Genomic DNA, 21788 nt, shown 5'->3' with positions numbered 1-21788 from the left:
TGTAAACATTACTTTAAGACTGTTACCTAATGTAAAAAAAAATATATTGCCCTTATTCATCTACATTGATAATAGTTTAAATCAAAATTAAAATTAATATTGAATTGTATTCGCATTCTGTGCCTCTCAGAGGTCCTTCCACTAAACAGTGAAGGAAAAAATATGAAGGAAAAATATATTCAAGGAAAGAATATATACATATCTTAATCTTTTATAGAAAAGCGGCAAACTCAAACTTCTCATTTAGTCCCTTTGGGGCCAGAGTTTGTAGTTTATACATCCAGGCTGTTTCCTTTTTGAGAACTATATTATCAATGTCCCCTCCTCTGCCAAAGAGGGAAACTGTCTCTATACCTAAAACCTTGAGGTCCGTTAGATTGGAATTATGGTGAGTTAGAAAATGCAGGGCTACCCCACTTTTTATGTCACCATCCTTAGTTGCTTTTATATCGTCCCTATGCTCAGTCAACATACGTCTAGTTTTACCTACATAGAAGATCGGGCAACTACAGGAAAGTAGGTAGATAACATTCTCTGTTTTACAGTTAATAAACTGTTTAATGGGAAAAGTTTTACCTCCAGTTGAGAAGGTTTTGGAGCCAACTATGTATCTACATAGGACACAATGTCCACATTGAAAACACCCTTTGACCTTTCTATATTCACCTAACCATTTTTTAAAGTGAGTATGCATGAATTCCGGCTCATCCCTATGATCATGAGGGGTACTAAACACTTGAGTCATCTGAACTGATCTGAGAAAATTGGGTGGGACATTTAATGATTTTAGAATCTGTAATGTACTATCATCATTTTTGTCTAAAACTGTTATCTGTGGTTGTACTGATGAATGGGGATGTTTAATGAAATATATTTTGAGAGTTATCTTTCTAATATGTTTGGAGATCAATATATGTCTCAAATTTATTTGGCGCTTTTTTGGGGGCGAAATTTAACCCTTTGGCTAAGAGATTTATTTCTAGATCATTGAGTTTCTTAGAAGTAAGATCATATACATTCTCTTTATTTTTATTTAAAATTGTCTTCTGTGATCGTATTCTCTGAATAATTCATCCTCCTCTACCTCCTCGCTTAATCTTTTTCTTTTGTGTGGTGTCATGTGTATATTGGAAATCGGCTCCCTTCTTATTCTTGTTTTTTGGAGACTGGGTAACGAGAGATCGTACCCTTTCAGTCTCTCCTATGTCTAAAAAAATGCTTATTTTCATTAATATTTTCATTTTGGTTTTCTTTAGAACTCTACTGTTTATGTTTCTGTGTAATGGAGTTATTAAATCGTGGTCTGGCTCCCTGTCTATGATAATGGGAGTCGGATTGGCGATCAGCCTGGAATACATATAAATGCCATTTTTTTGCTTTTTTTTATCCTTAGTTTCCTTGTGATGAAAGTGATGGATTCTGGGTAGTTGCCCGCAATGAGGCTGATGCAAGAACTAAAGCTGCCAGTCGTTTGGCGATACACGAAGACAAGCTTCATCTAGACAGAGGTGAGTAAAACAATGCTCTTAAGCTTTACTGGAGAAACCTCACGATTCTTATAATGTCCAGTTGTAGCCGTCAGACTCATTCTGTGAGTCCCTGGTGCCTGGGTTTGTCGAGCCCTGATGTATATACCATTCATATGTATTACACACTTGGTACTGGATTACTGTGTAACATTCTGTGAGTCCCTGGCGCCTGGGTTTGTCGAGCCTTGATGTATACAATGTATATACTATTCAGATGTATTATACACTTGGTACTGGATTACTGTGTAACATTCTGTGAGTCCCTGGCTTAGTTCTCTTGGCATTCTTTGTTAAAGTGTAATCATAGGTGAGCTCAGGAGCTTGCATGTGTCTAGCCATCTGGCAGCAGTGTTTGCAACAATGTTTATAGAAATGTTATACCTTGTTGCAAACAGTACTGCCATCTACTGCAACAGAAACGTGCATGCTCCTCGGCTCCTATCAACTTACCTAGCTACACTCTTAACAAAGAATCCCAAGAGAATGAAGCAAATTTGATAATAGAAGTAAATTGGAAAACTATTTCTGAACAGAAATAGTAGATCCCATTTTTTTCTCTTTAAATATGAATGAATATTAAAACAAGGGTCTGCACCATATAGTAATATTTAAAGGGACACTCAAGTCAAAATTAAACTTTCATGATTCAGATGGAACAAGTAATTTTAAACGGCTTTCCAATTTACTTCCATTAACAAAATGTTCACAGTCTTTTTATATTTACACTTTCTGAGTCACCAGCTCCTACTGAGCATGTGCAAGAATTCAGACTATATTTTCATAATGCATTTGTGATTGGCTGATAGCTGTCACATGATACAGGGGGAGTGGAAATAAACATAACTTTGCAATTTGACAGAAAAAAATCTGCTACTCATTTGAAGTTCAGACTAAGTGCTATTGCATTGTCTTGTTATCATGTAAATCTTCTGTATTTACTGGTCCTTTTAAACACACGTTATGTGCAAAAATAAAACGTTCTAACATTAACACATTAGAATATTTTCTTATTTGCACTTTTAAGTCGATTCAATTGTGGCCCGTTAGCTTTTAGATAACTCCCTGTAATGCATTGCTGCTTCTTCAACAAAGGATACCAAGTCAATGAAGCAAATGTAATATTAGAAATAAATTGGAAAGTTGTTTAAAATTGTATGTTCTATCTTTAAGGGACGGTCTACACTAAACTTGTTATAGTTTAAAAAGATAGACAACGCCTTTACTACTCATTCCTCCGCTTTGCACAACCAACATTGTTATATTAATATACTTTATAACGCGACGGGCGGGGGGAAGCGCTGAAGCGTTTTTTAAGAATAAAAGGTAAGTATTTTAACAAAACAAATTAAATGTAAAATTTGATGATTGAAAGTCCCCTGTATTTAATAGGATTTTTAAAAACCGGGCACACATTCTTCAAACTTTACATTCACTTTAAACCTCTAAATTTCTGCCTGTTTCTAAGCCACTACAGACAGCCTCTTATCACATGCTTTTTATTTGTTTTTCACAACAGGAGACTGCTAGTTCATGTGAGCCATATGGATAACATTGTGCTCACGCACGTGGGTTGTGGCAGACACTGCACTAATTGGCTAAGATGCAAGTCAATAGATAATAACTAAAAGTCATGTGATCAGGGGCTGTCAGAAGAGGCTTAGATACAAGGTAATCACAGAGGTAAAAAGTATATTAATATAACTGTGTTGGTTATGCAAAACTGGGGAATGTGTAATAAAGGTATTGTCTATCTTTTTAACAATAAACATTCTAGTGTAGACTGCCCCTTTAATCACGAAAGAAAAATGTTTGGGTTTCATGTCGCTTTAAGCAATCACTGTCTAACATGTAGACAAATTACAGCAGTGGGCGAGTGGGACACCCACAAAAGTCAGAAACCTTTATTGTCCCTTTAAAACAATATAATTGTTACTATTAATCAGTGTATTCGAATGGCTGCCGGTGCTTCTTACGTATTTAAATCTGTATGAGTCATAATCATTAGTGGGATATTGCAGTTTGTTGAGTGGTTTTTGTCTCACCTGTTGTAAACTTCCACCTTCTCTACAGATGAAGACGTTTTGGACACCTGGTTTTCTTCTGGTCTCTTCCCGTTTGCAATGTTGGGTTGGCCCGCGAAGGTGACACCATTTTATATTCTTCTTATTAATCCTATCTTAAAGGCAGTGTTTAAAGGGCCTTATTAGTCTAAAAATCACATGCACTATTTCTTTAGAACATGTCATTTTAAGACTATCCACCTACGCAAAGGAGTTAAACACACAGTAGAAGTAAGGTTTGGGACCTGCACAGCCCTGACGGTCCTGAGCAGAAACGGCCCCTGATCCAATCAGCAGCGCTAGTTTTACATCTGAGACGTGCAACTGCTGATTGGATCAGAGGCAGCTTCACTCTATTGCGAGGGATAAACACACAGTAGTGCGTGGTCGATGGTCTTGAAATTGCATAGCAAATTAGAGTATGTCATTTTATTACTATTATGGCCTTTTAAAGGGGACACTTACTGTCTGAGATTACTTCTCAGCTTATTTATAACCAGCCATAATTGGCTTCCGCAGGAGATATCAGATAGGAACAGAACATACAATAACTTAGATACAACATGGCTAATGTTTTCTTCAAGTGCATTATTATATCTATTATTGTTTAGGGTTTAATGTTCCTTTAGCCCCTTAACAACCACAACTTACCCTGTATGTCGCTGATCATTTAGTTTTTTTTTGGCCCATAATAGTGCAGGTCTCGCCACCAGCGCTGGCGGCTAAAGGGGCACTATCCATAAAGCAAGCCCCATTAAAAGAACAGCGTTTAAACCTCTATATATACATTTGCTTGGTACTGGGTAGATCTTCCAGTAGAATCATTCTTTGAGATGCTTAGTTTGAAAGTCTCTGGTATAGAGGATTAAATATCATCTTTATTTAACTTTTCTTCCTTCTTCTGTATTGAACTATTTTTGATATGTTGGTCCTATCTTTACGTTTACCATTTTGCCTTCCCAGAAGCAATGTAACCTTTTGAAGCTTAGTTGACTCCTTTTCTCTTCTTCAGACCAAAGATCTTGAGGAGTTTTACCCAAATTCTCTTCTGGAGACAGGGAGTGACCTTCTATTTTTCTGGGTTGCTCGAATGGTTATGCTAGGAGAACATCTCACCGGAGAACTTCCATTCAAAGAGGTGTGCAGTGGGCTAGAAGCCAATTCCTTTCCTCCTTGCAAAGTGATGCAGTTACAAAAACAGACGTAGACGTTCATCATTGTCTTTCCCATGTTTTATAGGTTTTCTTACACTCCATGGTCAGGGATGCTCATGGCAGGAAGATGAGTAAGTCTTTGGGCAACGTTCTTGATCCGTTAGATGTTGTTACTGGAATATCCCTTGAGGTAAATACAACTGCAACATATTACAACGTATTTGCTCCTTTTCTTGTGGTTCACCATGAAACCAGCTTGATTTGTCCTCAACTTGCTTATACAGAACTGGCAATCTCTTTGATATGTTGGTGATGACTATTTTCATGATATAAGACACCGGTGGCTCTCGGAAAAGTGAGTGCACTGAGCATATATAGATATACTACACATGCATGTGCACAGCAAATGCTCTCGCTGAAAACGGTGATGGCTTTAGGTAAAAGCATATACTGTGCACATGCATGTGTATTATATCTATATATGCTTCGTGCACAGCAAATGCTCTCGCTGGAAACGGAGATGGCTTTAGGTAAAAGCATATACTGTGCACATGCATGTGTATTATATCTATATATGCTGCGTGCACAGCAAATGCTCTCGCTGAAAACGGAGATGGCTTTAGGTAAAAGCATATACTGTGCACATGCATGTGTATTATATCTATATATGCTTCGTGCACAGCAAATGCTCTCACTGAAAACGGTGATGGCTTTAGGTAAAAGCATATACTGTGCACATGCATGTGTATTATATCTATATATGCTTCGTGCACAGCAAATGCTCTCACTGAAAACGGTGATGGCTTTAGGTAAAAGCATATACTGTGCACATGCATGTGTATTATATCTATATATGCTTCGTGCACAGCAAATGCTCTTGCTGAAAACGGAGATGGCTTTAGGTAAAAGCATATACTGTGCACATGCATGTGTATTATATCTATATATGCTTCGTGCACAGCAAATGCTCTCACTGAAAACGGAGATGGCTTTAGGTAAAAGCATATACTGTGCACATGCATGTGTATTATATCTATATATGCTTCGTGCACAGCAAATGCTCTCGCTGAAAACGGTGATGGCTTTAGGTAAAAGCATATACTGTGCACATGCATGTGTATTATATCTATATATGCTTCGTGCACAGCAAATGCTCTCGCTGAAAACGGAGATGGCTTTAGGTAAAAGCATATACTGTGCACATGCATGTGTATTATATCTATATATGCTTCGTGCACAGCAAATGCTCTTGCTGAAAACCAATGATGGCTTTAGGTAAAAGCATATACTGTGCACATGCATGTGTATTATATCTATATATGCTTCGTGCACAGCAAATGCTCTCGCTGAAAACGGAGATGGCTTTAGGTAAAAGCATATACTGTGCACATGCATGTGTATTATATCTATATATGCTCCGTGCACAGCAAATGCTCTCACTGAAAACGGTGATGGCTTTAGGTAAAAGCATATACTGTGCACATGCATGTGTATTATATCTATATATGCTTCGTGCACAGCAAATGCTCTCACTGAAAACGGAGATGGCTTTAGGTAAAAGCATATACTGTGCACATGCATGTGTATTATATCTATATATGCTTCGTGCACAGCAAATGCTCTTGCTGAAAACGGAGATGGCTTTAGGTAAAAGCATATACTGTGCACATGCATGTGTATTATATCTATATATGCTTCGTGCACAGCAAATGCTCTCACTGAAAACGGAGATGGCTTTAGGTAAAAGCATATACTGTGCACATGCATGTGTATTATATCTATATATGCTTCGTGCACAGCAAATGCTCTCGCTGAAAACGGTGATGGCTTTAGGTAAAAGCATATACTGTGCACATGCATGTGTATTATATCTATATATGCTTCGTGCACAGCAAATGCTCTCGCTGAAAACGGAGATGGCTTTAGGTAAAAGCATATACTGTGCACATGCATGTGTATTATATCTATATATGCTTCGTGCACAGCAAATGCTCTTGCTGAAAACCAATGATGGCTTTAGGTAAAAGCATATACTGTGCACATGCATGTGTATTATATCTATATATGCTTCGTGCACAGCAAATGCTCTCGCTGAAAACGGAGATGGCTTTAGGTAAAAGCATATACTGTGCACATGCATGTGTATTATATCTATATATGCTCCGTGCACAGCAAATGCTCTCACTGAAAACGGTGATGGCTTTAGGTAAAAGCATATACTGTGCACATGCATGTGTATTATATCTATATATGCTTCGTGCACAGCAAATGCTCTCGCTGAAAACGGAGATGGCTTTAGGTAAAAGCATATACTGTGCACATGCCTGTGTATTATATCTATATATGCTTCGTGCACAGCAAATGCTCTCGCTGAAAACGGAGATGGCTTTAGGTAAAAGCATATACTGTGCACATGCATGTGTATTATATCTATATATGCTCCGTGCACAGCAAATGCTCTCACTGAAAACGGTGATGGCTTTAGGTAAAAGCATATACTGTGCACATGCATGTGTATTATATCTATATATGCTTCGTGCACAGCAAATGCTCTCGCTGAAAACGGAGATGGCTTTAGGTAAAAGCATATACTGTGCACATGCATGTGTATTATATCTATATATGCTTCGTGCACAGCAAATGCTCTCGCTGAAAACGGAGATGGCTTTAGGTAAAAGCATATACTGTGCACATGCATGTGTATTATATCTATGCTTCGTGCACAGCAAATGCTCTCGCTGAAAATGGAGATGGCTTTAGGTAAAAGCATATACTGTGCACATGCATGTGTATTATATCTATATATGCTCCGTGCACAGCAAATGCTCTCGCTGAAAACGGAGATGGCTTTAGGTAAAAGCATATACTGTGCACATGCATGTGTATTATATCTATATATGCTTCGTGCACAGCAAATGCTCTCGCTGAAAACGGAGATGGCTTTAGGTAAAAGCATATACTGTGCACATGCATGTGTATTATATCTATATATGCTTCGTGCACAGCAAATGCTCTTGCTGAAAACCAATGATGGCTTTAGGTAAAAGCATATACTGTGCACATGCATGTGTATTATATCTATATATGCTTTGTGCACAGCAAATGCTCTCGCTGAAAACGGAGATGGCTTTAGGTAAAAGCATATACTGTGCACATGCATGTGTATTATATCTATATATGCTTTGTGCACAGCAAATGCTCTCGCTGAAAACGGAGATGGCTTTAGGTAAAAGAATATACTGTGCACATGCATGTGTATTATATCTATATATGCTTCGTGCACAGCAAATGCTCTCGCTGAAAATGGAGATGGCTTTAGGTAAAAGCATATACAGTGCACATGCATGTGTATTATATCTATATATGCTTCGTGCACAGCAAATGCTCTCGCTGAAAACGGAGATGGCTTTAGGTAAAAGCATATACTGTGCACATGCATGTGTATTATATCTATATATGCTTCGTGCACAGCAAATGCTCTCGCTGAAAACGGAGATGGCTTTAGGTAAAAGCATATACTGTGCACATGCATGTGTATTATATCTATATATGCTTCGTGCACAGCAAATGCTCTCGCTGAAAATGGAGATGGCTTTAGGTAAAAGCATATACTGTGCACATGCATGTGTATTATATCTATATATGCTTCGTGCACAGCAAATGCTCTTGCTGAAAACCAATGATGGCTTTAGGTAAAAGCATATACTGTGCACATGCATGTGTATTATATCTATATATGCTTTGTGCACAGCAAATGCTCTCGCTGAAAACGGAGATGGCTTTAGGTAAAAGCATATACTGTGCACATGCATGTGTATTATATCTATATATGCTTCGTGCACAGCAAATGCTCTCGCTGAAAACGGAGATGGCTTTAGGTAAAAGCATATACTGTGCACATGCATGTGTATTATATCTATATATGCTCCGTGCACAGCAAATGCTCTCGCTGAAAACGGTGATGGCTTTAGGTAAAAGCATATACTGTGCACATGCATGTGTATTATATCTATATATGCTTCGTGCACAGCAAATGCTCTCGCTGAAAACGGAGATGGCTTTAGGTAAAAGCATATACTGTGCACATGCATGTGTATTATATCTATATATGCTCCGTGCACAGCAAATGCTCTCGCTGAAAACGGTGATGGCTTTAGGTAAAAGCATATACTGTGCACATGCATATGTATTATATCTATATATGCTTCGTGCACAGCAAATGCTCTCGCTGAAAACGGAGATGGCTTTAGGTAAAAGAATATACTGTGCACATGCATGTGTATTATATCTATATATGCTTCGTGCACAGCAAATGCTCTCGCTGAAAACGGAGATGGCTTTAGGTAAAAGCATATACTGTGCACATGCATGTGTATTATATCTATATATGCTTTGTGCACAGCAAATGCTCTCGCTGAAAACGGAGATGGCTTTAGGTAAAAGAATATACTGTGCACATGCATGTGTATTATATCTATATATGCTTCGTGCACAGCAAATGCTCTCGCTGAAAATGGAGATGGCTTTAGGTAAAAGCATATACTGTGCACATGCATGTGTATTATATCTTTATATGCTTCGTGCACAGCAAATGCTCTCGCTGAAAACGGAGATGGCTTTAGGTAAAAGCATATACTGTGCACATGCATGTGTATTATATCTATGCTTCGTGCACAGCAAATGCTCTCGCTGAAAATGGAGATGGCTTTAGGTAAAAGCATATACTGTGCACATGCATGTGTATTATATCTATATATGCTTCGTGCACAGCAAATGCTCTCGCTGAAAACGGAGATGGCTTTAGGTAAAAGCATATACTGTGCACATGCATGTGTATTATATCTATATTTGCTTCGTGCACAGCAAATGCTCTCGCTGAAAACGGAGATGGCTTTAGGTAAAAGCATATACTGTGCACATGCATGTGTATTATATCTATATATGCTTCGTGCACAGCAAATGCTCTCGCTGAAAACGGAGATGGCTTTAGGTAAAAGCATATACTGTGCACATGCATGTGTATTATATCTATATATGCTTCGTGCACAGCAAATGCTCTCGCTGAAAACTGAGATGGCTTTAGGTAAAAGCATATACTGTGCACATGCATGTGTATTATATCTATATATGCTTCGTGCACAGCAAATGCTCTCGCTGAAAACGGAGATGGCTTTAGGTAAAAGCATATACTGTGCACATGCATGTGTATTATATCTATATATGCTTCGTGCACAGCAAATGCTCTCGCTGAAAACGGAGATGGCTTTAGGTAAAAGCATATACTGTGCACATGCATGTGTATTATATCTATATATGCTTCGTGCACAGCAAATGCTCTCGCTGAAAATGGAGATGGCTTTAGGTAAAAGCATATACTGTGCACATGCATGTGTATTATATCTATATATGCTTCGTGCACAGCAAATGCTCTCGCTGAAAACCAATGATGGCTTTAGGTAAAAGCATATACTGTGCACATGCATGTGTATTATATCTATATATGCTTCGTGCACAGCAAATGCTCTTGCTGAAAACCAATGATGGCTTTAGGTAAAAGCATATACTGTGCACATGCATGTGTATTATATCTATATATGCTTCGTGCACAGCAAATGCTCTCGCTGAAAACGGAGATGGCTTTAGGTAAAAGCATATACTGTGCACATGCATGTGTATTATATCTATATATGCTTCGTGCACAGCAAATGCTCTCGCTGAAAACGGAGATGGCTTTAGGTAAAAGCATATACTGTGCACATGCATGTGTATTATATCTATGCTTCGTGCACAGCAAATGCTCTCGCTGAAAACGGAGATGGCTTTAGGTAAAAGCATATACTGTGCACATGCATGTGTATTATATCTATATATGCTTCGTGCACAGCAAATGCTCTCGCTGAAAACTGAGATGGCTTTAGGTAAAAGCATATACTGTGCACATGCATGTGTATTATATCTATATATGCTTCGTGCACAGCAAATGCTCTCGCTGAAAACGGAGATGGCTTTAGGTAAAAGCATATACTGTGCACATGCATGTGTATTATATCTATATATGCTTCGTGCACAGCAAATGCTCTCGCTGAAAACGGAGATGGCTTTAGGTAAAAGCATATACTGTGCACATGCATGTGTATTATATCTATATATGCTTCGTGCACAGCAAATGCTCTCGCTGAAAATGGAGATGGCTTTAGGTAAAAGCATATACTGTTCACATGCATGTGTATTATATCTATATATGCTTCGTGCACAGCAAATGCTCTCGCTGAAAACCAATGATGGCTTTAGGTAAAAGCATATACTGTGCACATGCATGTGTATTATATCTATATATGCTTCGTGCACAGCAAATGCTCTTGCTGAAAACCAATGATGGCTTTAGGTAAAAGCATATACTGTGCACATGCATGTGTATTATATCTATATATGCTTCGTGCACAGCAAATGCTCTCGCTGAAAACTGAGATGGCTTTAGGTAAAAGCATATACTGTGCACATGCATGTGTATTATATCTATATATGCTTCGTGCACAGCAAATGCTCTTGCTGAAAACCAATGATGGCTTTAGGTAAAAGCATATACTGTGCACATGCATGTGTATTATATCTATATATGCTTCGTGCACAGCAAATGCTCTCGCTGAAAACGGAGATGGCTTTAGGTAAAAGCATATACTGTGCACATGCATGTGTATTATATCTATATATGCTTCGTGCACAGCAAATGCTCTCGCTGAAAATGGAGATGGCTTTAGGTAAAAGTATTTTTTGTTAATTCGAGTGTACTGCAGAAATTCTTAAATGCAAAATGGAGGCGTCTGTGCACATTTCGGTTTTGTTGGAACGTCCTTTATTTAAAGAAAAGAATGTCTGACTCCCAGAGTCAAGCGCTAAGGTATTCTGATTACCTACTAATTTAACAAACTTAAGCTGTGTTTGCTCATATGCATAAGATTTTACTGTCCCTTTTTATTTCTTTTTACTGTTTCTTTTACAGAGGCTGCAGGGAAAGCTGCTCGATGGTAATTTAGACCCACGAGAGCTTAAAATAGCAGAAGCTGGGCTGGTAAGTCTGATGGCAAACTATATTTATCTATTTATCTATCCATCTATCTATATTTATCTATCATCTGTCTATCTATTTATCAATCATCCAGATATCTATTTATCTATCATCTGTCTTACTCTATCATCTAAATCTATTTATTTATCATCCATCTGTCTGTCTATATCTATCATCTCTATCTATTTATCGTCTGTCTGTCTATCATCTATCTATTATCTCTATCATCTATCTATAGTGTATCAAACTGTATTTCTCATGCTTTTCAGTAGCACATATACCCTTAGACTTTATATATATGTATGTATGTATGTATGTGTATATATATATAAATGTAATACCGATAATGACTGGACACAATATTGTCGACCTAAATGACTAAAAGATAAGAGAATACTGCAAGTTCTAAATATTCAGACATTTTATTTGCATCTATGAACCAAACTATAGGAGTCAGATATATTTTCTGCTTTTTTTTCTCTCTAATACTAATAGTAGATCAGTGTTCTCCACAGAAAAGTAGCCGAATGTAATACTTTGAAATAATATAACAATTTCTGTTACTTAGAAATTCTACTAAAGCTATCCAAAGTACACATTCTTTGCATTATTTAAGATACATTTATTTAACAGGACACTAAATCCAAAATATTTTTTGCCATGATTCAGATAGAGCATGCAATTTTAAGCAACTTTCTAATTTACTTCTATTATCAATTTTACTTCATTCTCTTGGTATCTTTTTATTTGAAAAGGGGGAATAAAAGCTTTGGAGCCGGCCCATTTTTGGTTTAGCACCTGGGTAAGGCTTGCTGATTGGTGGCTACATTTAGCCACCAATCAGCAAGCGCTACCCAGGTGCTCAAGCAAAAATGGGTCATCTCCTAAGTTTACGTTACTGCTTTTTCAAGAGAATGAATACAAATCGATAATAGGAGTAAATTAGAAAGTTGCTTAAAATTACTGCTCTGTCCGAATCATGAAAGAAAAAAAAATTGTGTTCAGTGTCCCTTTAAAGATTATTTGTGCAAAATCATTGAAAAAAAAATGCTAATTTTAGCTTAGTATTTACTTAAAGGGACATAATACTTATATGCTAAATCACTTGAAGCTGATGCAGTATAACTGTAAAAAGCTGACAGGAAAATATCACCTGAGCATCTCTATGTAAAAAAGGAAGATATTTTACCTCACAATTTCCTTAGCTCAGCAGAGTAAGTTCTGTGTAAAAAGTTATACTCAGCTGCTCCCAGCTGCAGGTAAAAAAATTAAAAAAAAATGAAGAACTGAACAGCAGCCAATCAGCATCAGCAGTGCTGAGGTCATGAACTTTTACTGTAATCTCATGAGATTTGACTTGACTCTCATGAGATTTCATTGTAAACTTCCTTTACCTGATTGGTGAAATAAGATGAGAGTGCATGATGCTCATCCTTTCAGTTGTCCCGGGACAGACATACTAAAATGCTGCTTAGAAATCCTTTACAATGGGATATGGCTACTGAGGAACTTTTGAGGTAAAATATCTTCCTTTTTTACATAGAGATGTTCAGGTGATATTTTCTAGTCAGCTTTGTACAGCTATGCTGCATCACTTTCAAGTGTTTAAACATTTGGGTATTATGGCCCTTTAAATTTGAGCCATGTGGTCAGTAGAATCAGCCGTGTGGTGTGCCCAATAAATAAGTCATATGGAGAACACTGTAGATGCAGCAAATCTTTAGAGTCCTCCAAAGTATTATGAATAGGTTAAGTTGTTTACAAAGAGACTGTTGAACTTTTGCCTCATAGAATTATCTTTACCGTGAGTCAACCTGTATTCTTGATTTTGTATCTGTCCACTTTACATAGCGTATCTGGTTCATTAAATGTATGTGTTTAACTGGAGCTCATTGGGTGCTTAGTTTGTCTCCCCTTGACTTAGTGTAAAAAAACCCCAGAAAATCCATAATCCTAATTTAATAATTTATTATCTCTGTTTAAATATTTTTATTCTGAAATATGTGCAGCTGAAGGATTTTCCGCACGGTATCCCTGAGTGCGGAACTGATGCTCTACGTCTGTCTCTGTGCACACACAGAGTTCAAGGTGAGGCGACGTATACCCAGATACCCTCTCATGTCACATGATTGTCTTACACTCTCTCCTATTGGTTTATTTTCATGTCTATTAGTTCATCATCCCTTCCCTGCTTTTTCTATATTCCCTTCATTCACATCTTACTGCTTAAAGGGACACAAAACTTCTTCATTTAGACAGAGCAAACAATTTTAAACAACTTTCCATCTATGATCAATTTTGCTTCATTCTCTTGGTATCCTTTGTTGAATGAGTAGCAATACACTACTGGTAACTAGCTTTACACATTGGTAAGCCAATGCTATACAGTATATTTGTGCAGACACCAATCAGCAGCTAGCTCTCATCTCCTGAACCTATTTAGGTATGTTTTTCAACAAAGAATGCTAAAAAAACAAAGCAAATTAGATAATAGAAGTAAATTGGAAAGTTGTTTACAATTGTATGTTCTGTCTAAATTATAAAATACTTTTTTTGAGTATAGTATTAAGGTTATTCTCGCATCCCTCTAGTTATGGGTGCGGCCATGTTGAAATCTAACTTTCACTACATTCCAGTGCTGACCTGTGTGCGCATGTGCAGTAACTCTCCTTCATATACCTGCAGTGTAACCTAAGTTCCATAATGGCAGCAACCCCATAATTAGAGGGAGGTGCATTTAATGTATTTAGGGCAAAATGGCAAAGAAAAAGCCCAGCACCAAATCTCCTTTTCGAAATTGTGCACGTCACTAAGGAGTATCTGTAACCTCCAAAAGCATAATCCAAAATGTAGAAAAGTGACAGCACCACAATTTCAGCAAGTGAAAGGTTTATTTACAAACAAATGCAACGCTTCGTTGCATTTGTTTGTGGTCTTAAGGTTCTCCAATAAACCTTTCACTTGCTGAAATTGTGGTGCTTTCACTTTTCTACATTTTGGTTTAATGTATTTAAGGCCAGATTACGAATGGTGCGCAAACATTTGTGCGCAAGCAATAAGGGGTTTATCGCGGTTGTTTACGTTTAATGTGCTTACCTCTCGTATTAAGAGTTGAAAGTAAACACTCCTCACTATCTGCCTCTCTCGTTCATCTTCCTTCGCTTCCTTTTTCCACTTCTCGTTTGTCAGGTGATGACATAAATTTGGACGTTTCCTCCGTTCTCGCTGTCAGACATTTCTGCAACAAGGTCTGGAATGGAGTTAAATTCACTCTCTCAGCCTTGGGGGAAGGATTTACTCCACTCCCCATGGAAGAGGTGGGTGTGTTTCCTTTACACAATCAAAACATATTTGTCAGCCTACTTTTTAATGCTGTAACCACTCTAGGGCCTGGGAATACATTAACACCAAGTGACCAGCAAATAAACCAATATGGTGTCCAAGATGCTAAATAAATTCACTACACAAGGGACATAAACGTACAAAATAAATTGCTCTAATTTTATTAAGTTTCTTTTCCCCTTAACGGCACAAACATAGTTTTGTATCAGTAGGTCAGTAATTACAATATGGTTTCCTATGGGCACAAATATGGCTGTCTTAGAGATGTACTTAGCCGTCTCTGTCTTTATTCCAGCTGAAACCTACGGCCCCCATAGACCGCTGGCTTTTAGATCGTTTGAGGCAAGTCACAGAGGAGGTTGAAAGTAAACTTGAGGCTTATGAGATCCACGGTGCAACCGGAGCGATACAAACCTTCTGGGTGCAGAACTTCTGTGATGTGTATCTGGTGAGAAACGGTATTGTAATGTAGTACGCGCTTTGTATAAAACCGGCAAACGTTCTCAGAGTTTAAACTTGCGTGCACTCTCGGCTGTCTCTCTCATGCACTTTCTGCTGTCTCGTGCACTCTCACTCTGTGTAAACATTCTCTGCTCTATCATTGTCTCTATCTGCTCTCTTGCTTTGTCACGCGCTCTCGGCTGTCTCTCTCGTGCACTTTCTGCTGTCTCATGCACTCACTCTGTGCGCACATTCTCTGCTCTCTCATTCTCCCTATCTGTTCTCTCATTCTGTCTTTCTCACACACTCACTCTACTCTTCTCTCCCTGGTCTGTCAAACTCTCTCCTCATTTTTATGCTCTTCCCCTCTGCTTTTTCTTTCTCTCTTGCACTCTAACGTGAGGCAGAAATATCCCGGTCTCACCATTGTCATTGTAGCCCTGTTACAGCCCTGGAACCCACTTCCGACAAGTGGACATTTAGGTTATGTTGCTGACGTTAAGGGGTTCAATACTTTTATTTTTTTTTTTTTTTTTTTTTTGTTCTTCTCCAACTCGTGTCTACATTTTTTTTACTTTTTTTTCATTTCTATTTCTGACCTTTTCCATCTGTGTAGGAAGCAGTGAAACTCATGTTAAAAAACACACAAGCCTCCGATGTCCGGCAAGTGCTGTACTGGGGCACTGAGATCAGCCTTCGCCTCCTAGCACCATTTACGCCATTTCTGTCCGAGGAGCTTTGGCAGCGTCTACCCAGAGTACATTCCGATCTTTCCCCCAGTGTCTGTGTTGCGGAATACCCAACGCCACGTAACACGGTAAGGAGCAGTGTGTTAGCCTCACCTTGCTAGGTGTTGTGTGATTGGTAGCATCGTTATAATCTCATGATGTCATTAGTTGTTTCATTAATGATGTCACTGAAGAATATCTCCCAGGAACGTGGTGTTAAAGCTACAAATTTTGAACAATATATGAAATCACTTAAAGGGACATGAAACCCAGATTGTTTCTTTCATGGTTCAGGCAGACCATACAATTTTGAATAGATTTCCTATTTACTATTATTGAAGTTGCAGCCATGCACTACTGGGAGCTGGCTGAACAAATCAGGTGAGCCAATGACAAGACATAAATGTGCAGTGTCCAATCGGCTCCCAGTAGGGCATCGCTACTCATGAGTCTACCTAGGTATGCTTTTCAACAAAGGATATCAAGAGACTAGAATAAATGTGAAAATAGAAGTAATTTAGAAAGTTGTTTAACCCCTTAATGACCACAGCACTTTTCCATTTTCTGACCGTTTGGGACCAAGGCTATTTTTACATTTCTGCAGTGTTTGTGTTTAGCTGTAATTTTCCTCTTACTCATTTACTGTACCCACACATATTATATACCGTTTTTCTCGCCATTAAATGGACTTTCTAAAGATACCATTATTTTCATCATATCTTATAATTTACTATAAAAAAAATATAAAATATGAGGAAAAAATGGAAAAAAACACACTTTTTCTAACTTTGACCCCCAAAATCTGTTACACATCTACAACCACCAAAAAACACCCATGCTAAATAGTTTCTAAATTTTGTCCTGAGTTTAGAAATTACCCAATGTTTACATGTTCTTTACTTTTTTTTGCAAGTTATAGGGCAATAAATACAAGAAGCACTTTGCTATTTCCAAACCACTTTTTTTGAAAATAAGCGCTAGTTACATTAGAACCCTGATATCTGTCAGGAATACCTGAATATCCATTGACATGTATATATTTTTTTTTAGAAGACATCCCAAAGTATTGATCTAGGCCCATTTTGGTATATTTCATGCCACCATTTCACCACCAAATGCGATCAAATAAAAATAATTGTTCACTTTTTCACACATTTTGTTACAAACTTTAGGTTTCTCACTGAATTTATTTACAAACAGCTTGTGCAATTATGGCACAAATAGTTGTAAATGCTTCTCTGTGATCCCCTTTTTTCATAAATAGCAGACATATATGGATTTGGTGTTGCTTTTTGGTAATTAGAAGGCCGCTAAATGCCACTGCGCACCACACGTGTATTATGCCCAGCAATGAAGGGGTTAATTAGGGAGCATGTAGGGAGCTTGTAGGGTTAATTTTAGCTTTATTGTAGTGTAGTAGACAACCCTAAGTATTGATCTAGGCCCATTTTGGTATATTTCATGCCACCATTTCACCGCCAAATGCGAATAATTAAAAAAAAAAGTTACATTTTTCACAATTTTAGGTTTCTCACGGAAATCATTTACAAACAGCTTGTGCAATTATGGCACAAATGGTTGTAAATGCTTCTCTGGGATCCCCTTTCTTCAGAAATAGCAGACTTATATGGCTTTGGCGTTGCTTTTTGGTAATTAGAAGGCTGCTAAATGCCGCTGCGCATCACACGTGTATTATGGCTAGCAGTGAAGGGGTTAATTAGGTAGCATGTAGGGAGCTTGCAGGGTTAATTTTAGCTTTAGTGTAGAGATCAGCCTCCCACCTGACACATTACACCCCCTGATCCCTCCCAAACAGCTCTCTTCCCTCCCCCACCCCACAATTGTCCCCGCCATGTTAAGTACTGGCAGAAAGTCTGCCAGTACTAAAAAAAAAAAGCTATCCTTGATAAAAAAAAAAAAATTTTAAGGCATATTTACATATGCTGCTCTGGAGGATCCCCCCTTAGCCCCCAAACTCCCTGATACCCCCCAGACAGCTCTTTAACCATCCCCTCTAACTTATTAGTAGCCATCTTTGGTACTGGCAGCTGTCTGCCAGTACCCAGTTTATAGTAAAATATTTGTTTTTTTTTATTTTTATAAATATTGTTCTGTAGTGTAGCTTACCCCACCCCCAGATCTCTTAGATCGAAAATACTTTCGATCTTTTTGCCCCTCACTGCAACTTTTTTCATACTTTTTCTGTAGTGTAGCGGTTCCCACCCGCTTCCTACCCGCGCGCGCGCCCACGCGCACCCCCCATGCATGCGCGCACGCACCCGGCGTTCCCGCCCACCTCCACATCATACGGCCCATCGATGGCCGGCCATCGATATCCGGTGCAGAGAGGGCCACAGAGTGGCTCTCTCTGCATCGGATGGCCAAGGGGGGTTATTGCAGGATGCCTCGATGTTGAGGCATCACTGCAATAACCGGAAAGCAGCTGGAAGCGAGCAGGATCGCTTCCAGCTGCTTTCCAGACCGAGGACGTACGCCATACGTCCTCAGGCGTTAAGTGTATTTTTTTTGAGGACGTATAGCGTACGTCCTTGGTCGTTAAGGGGTTAAAATTGTATTTTCTATCTGAATAATAATTTTATTTTGACAATTGTCCCTTTAAATTTTAATAGTCATATATGTTGTTGTATGACAAATAGTATTTTTGACATTGTGTCTGCTTCCTGCAGGCTCATTGGATTTACCCAGAAGAGGGGAGGAGATTTGACTTTATACAATTAGTGATTAAGGCAGTGCGCAGCTTACGTGGCGACTATAGCATGACTAAGGTCCGACCAGAAGGTCAGTGGTTAGTGGCTTTACGTTCTGCAATGAGATTTGGATGATGATTATGTTAGATCTGTGTAAGGTTTAGTTGCAAATAGTACAGGTTAAACTGTGTCTCCCACCTGTTACCTTTTATTGCACATTCTCTGTCTCTTTCTCGCTCTCTCTTTTTCCATCTGTCTTTCTCCCTGTCTCTTTCTATCTCTCGGGCTCTTGCTATCTCTCTCTTTTTAATCCTTCTCACTCGGCTCTCGCTCTCTCTCGGCCGCTCGAGCTCTCTCTCTTGCTCGCTCCTGGGCTCTCTCTCTTGCTCGCTCCTGGGCTCTCTCTCTGACTCTCACTCTCTCTGACTCTTTATATTTGTCTTTATCTCTATTTTTTTCTGTCTTTCTGTCCCTCTCTTTTCATGTCACACTCACTCTTTTTATATCTGTCTTTGCTCTGTGGCTTTCTCTCTCTACCAGCCTCTCTATTTACCTCTCTCCATCTGTCTCTATCATTGTTTCTTTTCCTCACTTTTTCATCTGTCTGTCTCTTTCCCTTTCTTGCTCTCCCCTCTCTTTCTCTCGGTCTCTTTATCTGTCATTGCTCTGTCTCCATCTCCATCTCTAGTAATCTTGTATACCTTTCTCTCCCTCTACAGTTCATATCTTCTGCTCTGATGAGGACGACCTTTTGTCTCTTCAATCCTTTCTGCTGCCCCTCCAGACCCTCTCATTCTCCAGCCGCATTCAGCTCCATCTGTCCCATGATGCCCCTGAGCAAGGGGCTGATGTGATTGGTTGGGCCAGGGGAGAGGTGACAGACAGTTGTCATGTTTGCATCAACTTATTGGTGAGTGTAATTAAAATTCTGTCACATGGAGCTTTTTATTATAAGTTTAGCGGTTACTGTGGATTTGTCTGGCTCTGTCTGAGCCCATTTGATAGTTAGTTGGATGTCGCCTAACACTTGCCCCGGTGCCGTCACCCGTGCACAATTCTGACCCACCTGACAGTTTCATTTCCCCTTAAAGGGGCATTAAACTCAACATTTGTCCACCTCCCCATAAAAATGTTTAAGGAAAAATAAAACCGCAATATTGATTTCATTGTTCATTTTGCTGTAAAATACACCTGTAAAGTGTGCTTGTTACAGAGAGGCTGTAGGGCCATTATACGTAACCAGACAACATTCTACTCAGTGATTGGTTTGCTCAGAAAAACAAGCTTTGTGCATAGAAAAGAGGAACATAGGCTTGAGTTTCAGCAGGTTTTTCAAGGGGAGTATACTTGATTTGCAAAAATAAAATTTGCATTAAGTGATTTTATTTTGTTACTAATTGGTGATATATTCTTGATATTAGGGTTTAGTTGACCCTTTATTGACACTACCGCAAATGCAGTCCAAGTATCAGAAGTTAGAGCGTCAGCTTCATGTCAAGACAGAATGCAACAATGAAGATCCTGAGGTGCAGTGAATTTTGAAATTATTCTTCTATATTTTTTTTCCCAAAAAATCTTCCTTTTTAAAAAAAATTAACGTATCTCTGTTGCCTGCGCCTTTGATACTTTTTATTTAATCTTTTTTTCTCTCCACAGAGAAACACTCTCCTGCAGAAAATTTCCAAAGTCAAACAAGCAATCAAGACTTTACAGCAAATGTTACCAGATAAAAACTTAGGAGAATGACCTCCTGTGGTCCACGTGGGCGTTACTTATATATCTTCCTGTCTGTATGACACAGTGACCCTCAGTGGTCGGAGTATGTATTACAGTATGTATTACAGGACACCTGCTGGTATGACACTCATTGACTCCCTGTGATCAGTGTTTCATTTCTTCCCTATGGGTAGCACATTGGTTCATTTTGTTCAGCTTGTGTATTATAAGACCAAAATACTTTTTTTTTCTGTGAAAAAAAAGTTTTAATAAAACTTTATTATAAATGTTGTGTGTTTTTTTTTAACTTATGTGTGTGTGTATGTATGTGTGTGTGTGTGTGTATATGTATGTGTATATATATATATATATCTATATATATATATATATATATATATATAATCTATCTAAGCAACAGTTTATAAATCACCTCTCATCTTTGTATCACACTACAAGTTGGGCATTGGCATTCTGTTTCTGAAAGGCCGGGCTACAAGATATTATCTTCTTGTTAATTAATAAACTTTTTGCAGTATTTGTTTACCTTATTTCTCTGCATTTCTTTGATATTGCTTTGTATTTATCTCTCACTGTTAAATGTAAACCAAGATGACACCTGAAATTAACAATAAAATATAAGCACTATATTTAATCTCATATCCCTGGTTAATACCAGGCTATTTTCGGTTGAGTGTCGTCAGGAGTAGTGCAAGAGGAGCTGTCTTTAAACCGATAATTTGGGGAGCGGTCAGTTCTCTCTAGACCCCCTATTGGGTGAGGGGTTTAACCTCTTCCAGACGTTAGGATGTTCCATCCTGTCCTAACGGTGCTGGGCTTTAGCATAGTTAGGACGGCAAGGAACATCCTAGCCGTTTGACTGAACTGAAGCCAATGGCGCTTCCTGAATGGGATCACGGCCTGGAGGGCGTGTCTAGCGTTGTAGGCACTCCCCACTGATCCGATCCCATCATTGAAATCTTGCGATCGCGTGATTTCAATTTCTTGTTCCGATGTAGACAAATTAGGCCCGTCATGAAAGGGTTA

General features: G+C 38.6%; 1 protein-coding gene across 2 annotated transcripts in view; it reads left to right on the top strand.

Annotated features, from left to right (window-relative positions):
• Positions 1-21031, top strand: part of VARS2 (valyl-tRNA synthetase 2, mitochondrial) — a 96507-nt gene extending 75476 nt beyond the window's left edge. For both annotated transcript variants that reach the window (XM_053722065.1, XM_053722066.1), the window contains 13 exons: positions 1394-1508; positions 3600-3670; positions 4602-4727; positions 4829-4933; positions 11744-11812; positions 13819-13897; positions 14999-15126; positions 15447-15599; positions 16209-16409; positions 19008-19119; positions 19748-19938; positions 20450-20554; positions 20685-21031. In XM_053722065.1, coding sequence (XP_053578040.1) covers positions 1394-1508; positions 3600-3670; positions 4602-4727; positions 4829-4933; positions 11744-11812; positions 13819-13897; positions 14999-15126; positions 15447-15599; positions 16209-16409; positions 19008-19119; positions 19748-19938; positions 20450-20554; positions 20685-20774 — 1545 coding nt within the window. In that variant the 3' untranslated portion in view covers positions 20775-21031. The remainder of the gene's footprint in view (positions 1-1393; positions 1509-3599; positions 3671-4601; positions 4728-4828; positions 4934-11743; positions 11813-13818; positions 13898-14998; positions 15127-15446; positions 15600-16208; positions 16410-19007; positions 19120-19747; positions 19939-20449; positions 20555-20684) is intronic.
• The last annotated feature ends 757 nt before the right edge of the window (positions 21032-21788 follow it).

The sequence above is a fragment of the Bombina bombina genome, chromosome 7, assembly GCF_027579735.1.
Source record: "Bombina bombina isolate aBomBom1 chromosome 7, aBomBom1.pri, whole genome shotgun sequence".
NCBI classification, from domain to species: Eukaryota; Metazoa; Chordata; class Amphibia; order Anura; family Bombinatoridae; genus Bombina; species Bombina bombina.
The sequence above is the reverse complement of the archived record's forward strand: the minus strand, read 5'-3'. Positions and strand labels throughout refer to the sequence as shown.